Genomic DNA, 5000 nt, shown 5'->3' with positions numbered 1-5000 from the left:
ACAACATACAGTTTAACACACACACATGTAACACCATACTATACAACACCACAGTTTACACACACACACTTGCAGACATCCAGAGACATTTAATAGAAATCTATTTCATTCATCTACTATGTCATCTCATACAGAGCACACAAATGAAAACAAAGTCATTAAAATTAAAATTAAAATCCCTAGAAACCAACAATGCAACATTGCATCCATCGGACGCATGGAAACAAGGATACGTTTAATGTGCAATAATCAATATAATGCAGTAATGCTACACCCATTCAGGAGGATTAATCTTTAAAACTTAAATTTGCAAGTATACACAAGCCCAAGAGCACGGGGGGGCTTGTAGATACTGTAGATACGGTAGATAGATAGCAGTGTTTCCCCTAGGTTTACAGCTTTGGGGGGGGGGGGGCACGGTGCGCGGCACGGTGCGCGGCCACCGACATACAAACGCTTAAAGAAATCATGGTGTTCATGTGTTTCTTTTAATGACAGCAGTCAATATAACAACTGAACAATTATTTTAACTGTACATTGAACTAAACATCGGAACATGTCTTTTTATGACAATTATCCCCAAAGTGTGCAGCTTTTGTCACTGCAGTTTACCTTTTTGGCCTTCTGGAAGAAAATGTTTTGAGATATTTGCGGCCTAAAATTCCTGATTTCGCAGAAGCTTTTCCAAAAAGTTGCAATGAAAGTTTTTATTTGTAGGTGTTTTTTGCAATGAAATTGCCGAAAACAAGTGAAAATTGGGATATAAAGTTGCGTATTGTCCTCTTTGTAATTATAATTGAATTATTTGTTGAAAAATAACTGATTAATAAACAAACATTAATTCATCAAGAACAAAACGATTGAGAAATGGTCCTCTTAATAACCTCACCAATATGCCAAACAAAAGATTACCAGGACTACAAAAATGTAGCAGAATAGGCTTTACTTATCCACAACGAAGTGCACATGTTGGCATTACAAAAGGACCATCAGTAAGACTGAATAAAATTTTATGAATGTCTCAGCCTTCATATGACGAAAAAAAAACAGCCTGTGTCACTATGATCTGTCTCGTCATCTAACGTCCTGCCTGTGTTTCTGCCGTTCTCATTCTATGCTTATCAATCTGTTTTGCTATTCTTGTTTATTTATTTTATCCGTATAGGTGTTAATGTTCAATTTCACATATTAATTTAAAGTCGTCCAATTTAAAGTCATCCATTCTTCAACACTAGCTGCTACCTTATCTTCAAACAGAAAGTAACGTTAAATCTCCATGGCAACAGCTCTTGAGGGTTTGGGAAATAATCAGATTTATTGCTTCCTTCATTATTCACAGCAAAATAAATAATGTTCATTACATGTCATAGATTTATTACCAGACTCTATGTAAAAAGGGCCACGCACAACTCGCGGAAAATGATAAAAAATGCAAGCCAGATCTATTTCTGAATTTTCGGTGCGGACATGGGCGTACGTTCTGTTTCCACGTCTGTTGTAGCCATTCTCATTAGGCCTCATTCTCGACCCTACCTAGGAAAAGATCGCTGGATTCATGAACGCCTGGAAATGTGTTTTTTAAAGCTTAAGTGTCCGTAGCTGTGCACTGATTCTTAAGCCCAATTCTGTCCGCTGGTGGGAGCGTGCTCACCTGTGTGCGCGCGCACGTGTCTGTGTGTGTGTTTGTGCGCATCGTGGCGGAACTCCGCCATGCGTGATACAGAGAGCAGAGAATTGTAATCGCGCGACCATGTAGAGACAGAAATTACATGCCGTCGTGTAAATAAGATAAATAACATAAGGCTATTTATTTTGTTTAATAAAATAACAAGCTATAGACCTGTTCTATAGGAAAGGTAATCTTAAATGACTTCCGTTGTGATCTGGCGCTTTATAGAAAATAAAATTGAACAAAATTAACTTGACCTTCCAGGAGGGGCGGGGGGTGCCGTTGGGGGGGCGGGGCGCCCCCCTAATATAACGGTAGGGGAAACACTGGATAGATAGATGGATACTTTATTTATCCCGAGGGAAATTTAGGACATCCGGTAGCTTACAACTCACAAACAGTAGTGAAACTTACAAAACATAAATACACACAAATAGTAACGAGACATACTAACAATTATTATTACTACTGTATTAACTCTACTTACACCATACAATACTTCTTAAACATTGTGTTACTACTACTTCATTCACTTCATTTCACTTATTACCACCACTAATACTTACACCTGCACTTTTTATATACTTATCATATCTACACTTCTTACCTCAATTGCTGCTAGTCCCAATTCTGTTCATATTACATATCTATTTCTTACTGTACATATCTATTTATTTATTCACTTACTCCACTTTACATATGCACATACTCTGCAGTTGTATTGCTATTTTGCACTTCTGGTTGGATGCTAAACTGCATTTCGTTGTCTCAGTACTTGTACTCTGTGCAATGACAATAAAGTTGAATCTAATAATATCTAAAAAAAAAAATACTAAACAATAATTTAGTTAGTTAGTTGTATGTATTGATGAACCAAGTGATGAAAGTGTACTACACCTGTGATCTCTTCCAGGTTCTTGAACACTTTCAGCTGTTCTGGGGTCAGTCCCGACAGGTTTAAGGCTGGGTCTCTGGATCAGGAACAAGACATTTGTGCAATGTGTCAAGACACACACCTTAAAGTAGCGTTTCGGCCTAAGCCATCGTCAGCCACACACTGACGATGGCTTAGGCCGAAAACGCGTCTGTGAATAAACTGGTCAAAAATAAGCAATGAGACAAGCTTGAGAGTGCGTTTTTTTTCTACTTTAAGTTAATAGTCTTTTTCACTCGCACCCTAAATCGCCTTTATTTTGGAAGTAGAGCGCGCCTATCCTTACAAAAAAAAGACACACACCTTAACTTCATAGTCATGTTGACATAAGGAAATGATGCTGTAATGTATGAGGTCTCTCTGATTATAATACCTGCTAAAGTCTGTGAATGTCTCTGAATCCTAATAATAATAATAATAATAATAATTCATTTAATTTGTAATGCACTCTTCATTCAGAAGAATCTCAGAGTGCCAACATATTAGAAACTAACTATAATAATACAATAAAATAAAAATGAGTTAACATAAGCATAATTGAAATGTTTTAACATTTTAACATGAGATTTAACACAAGCTGGTTAACTGCTGCTATTTTATTAGTCTTTAGCAATCTGGTTGATTAGCATTTAGCGTGTCTGGTTGTTTAGCCTTTAGCAGGTCTGGCTGTTTAGCCTTTAGCAGGTCTGGCTGTTTAGCCTTTAGTAGGTTTGGTAGTTTAGCCGTTAGCAAGTCTGGTTTTTAGCCTTTAGCAAGTCTGCTTGTTTAGCCCTTAATAGGACTGCTTGTATGGCATTTAACAGCTCTGCTCACCCTTGGAAGGACTGGTTGAGGAAGACCAGGCTGCCGTAGATTTTCTTACAGCCAGCGAAGAGCTCGATATTGGAGGAGTTCACCGCAGACACCCCCTGGAGAGAGCCCATACCCAGTCCATGGCACACTGAAGGAGAGGAGATGGAGATAGTTAGCACACACACACACACACGCACGCACGCACACGCACACACACACACACACACACACAGTTTAGGACAAATACATTTTCCGCTCACCTTTCAGGACATTTTTGCGCAATGTCCACATTGAAACTACACACACACACACACACACACACACACACGCACACACACACACACACACTTTTTCCACTAACCTTTGAGGCACTTTTCACATCTTTCACATTCCTGCGTCTCAGGGCCATCCGGATGCGTAACGATGACTTCCTGGTTGTCCTTGGGGCAGACGAGGGTGCAGGCCGCATCCATGGCCAGATAGTTATCTGTGTGTGTGTGTGTGTGTGTGTGTGTGTGTGTGTGTGTGTGTGTGTGTGTGTGTGTGTGTGTGAGGGTCAGATGAATAGATAGATAGATAGATAGATAGATAGAGAGAAAGAGAGAGAGAGAGAGAGAGAGAGAGAGAGAGAGAGAGAGAGAGAGGGGAGATAAAGAATTAGGGCAGATAGTTGGATACTTTAAAAAGCACAAAAGTTTATAAACCACAAAAAGTTTAGAAAGTTCAACAATAAGAATTTACCATATCAAAACCGTCCCTTAGTAACAGATAAACATCCGTAAATAATATGACTATGAATAACAATATGAGAAAGACATGAGATAGACATGAGATGAAAGAGGCAAACAATGGTGAGACTTAAGGCGAGAGAGAGAGAGAGAGAGAGAGACAGAGAGAGAGAGAGAGAGAGAGAGAGAGAGAGAGAGAGAGAGAGAGAGAGATGTGGGGGCACACTTACGGGGGCAGGTTATGACACAGGTGGCCCCGAAGCTGAGCCTCTTGTCGGGGTTGGCCATGGACTGGAAGGTGATGGGGTTGTAGATGATGGGAGGGGGGCAGTTCTCCTTGCAGGTGCCACTGTTGTTATAGTGACGACACGCCTTCAAGGAGGGAGAGAAACAGACTGTATTCTATTGTGTCTCAATGCTAGGAGGCCTTAACACGAGAGAGAGTGCCAACGTGTGTGTGTGAGTGTGTGTGTGTGTGTGTGTGTGTGTGTGTGTGTATGTGTGTGTGTGTGTGTGTGTGTGTGTCTGTGTGTGTGTGTCCATGTGTGTATGTGTGTGTGTCCATGTGTGTATGTGTGTGTGTGTCCATGTGTGTGTGTGTGTGTGTGTCCATGTGTGTGTGTGTGTGTGTGTGTGTGTGTGTGTGTGTGTCCATGTGTGTGTGTGTGTGTGTGTCCATGTGTGTGTGTGTGTGTGTGTGTGTGTGTGTGTGTGTGTGTGTATGTGTGTGTGTGTGTGTGTGTGTGTGTCTGCGTGTGTGTGTCCATGTGTGTATGTGTGTGTGTCCATGTGTGTATGTGTGTGTGTGTCCATGTGTGTGTGTGTGTGTGTGTCCATGTGTGTGTGTGTGTGTGTGTGTGTGTGTGTGTGTCCATGT

The 5000-nt window shown here is 40.7% G+C and overlaps 1 protein-coding gene across 1 annotated transcript in view; it reads right to left on the bottom strand.

Moving 5' to 3' along the window:
• erbb2 (erb-b2 receptor tyrosine kinase 2) overlaps positions 1-5000 on the bottom strand; it is a 41367-nt gene that overhangs the window by 18085 nt on the left and 18282 nt on the right. The window contains 4 exon segments of the mRNA XM_042704041.1: positions 2567-2640; positions 3417-3543; positions 3757-3882; positions 4354-4495. Of these exon segments, the coding sequence (XP_042559975.1) occupies positions 2567-2640; positions 3417-3543; positions 3757-3882; positions 4354-4495 (469 nt within the window).

This window comes from Clupea harengus, unplaced genomic scaffold, assembly GCF_900700415.2.
Source record: "Clupea harengus unplaced genomic scaffold, Ch_v2.0.2, whole genome shotgun sequence".
NCBI classification, from domain to species: Eukaryota; Metazoa; Chordata; class Actinopteri; order Clupeiformes; family Clupeidae; genus Clupea; species Clupea harengus.
Note: the sequence above shows the minus strand (reverse complement) of the source record. Positions and strands in the feature narration are given on the sequence as shown.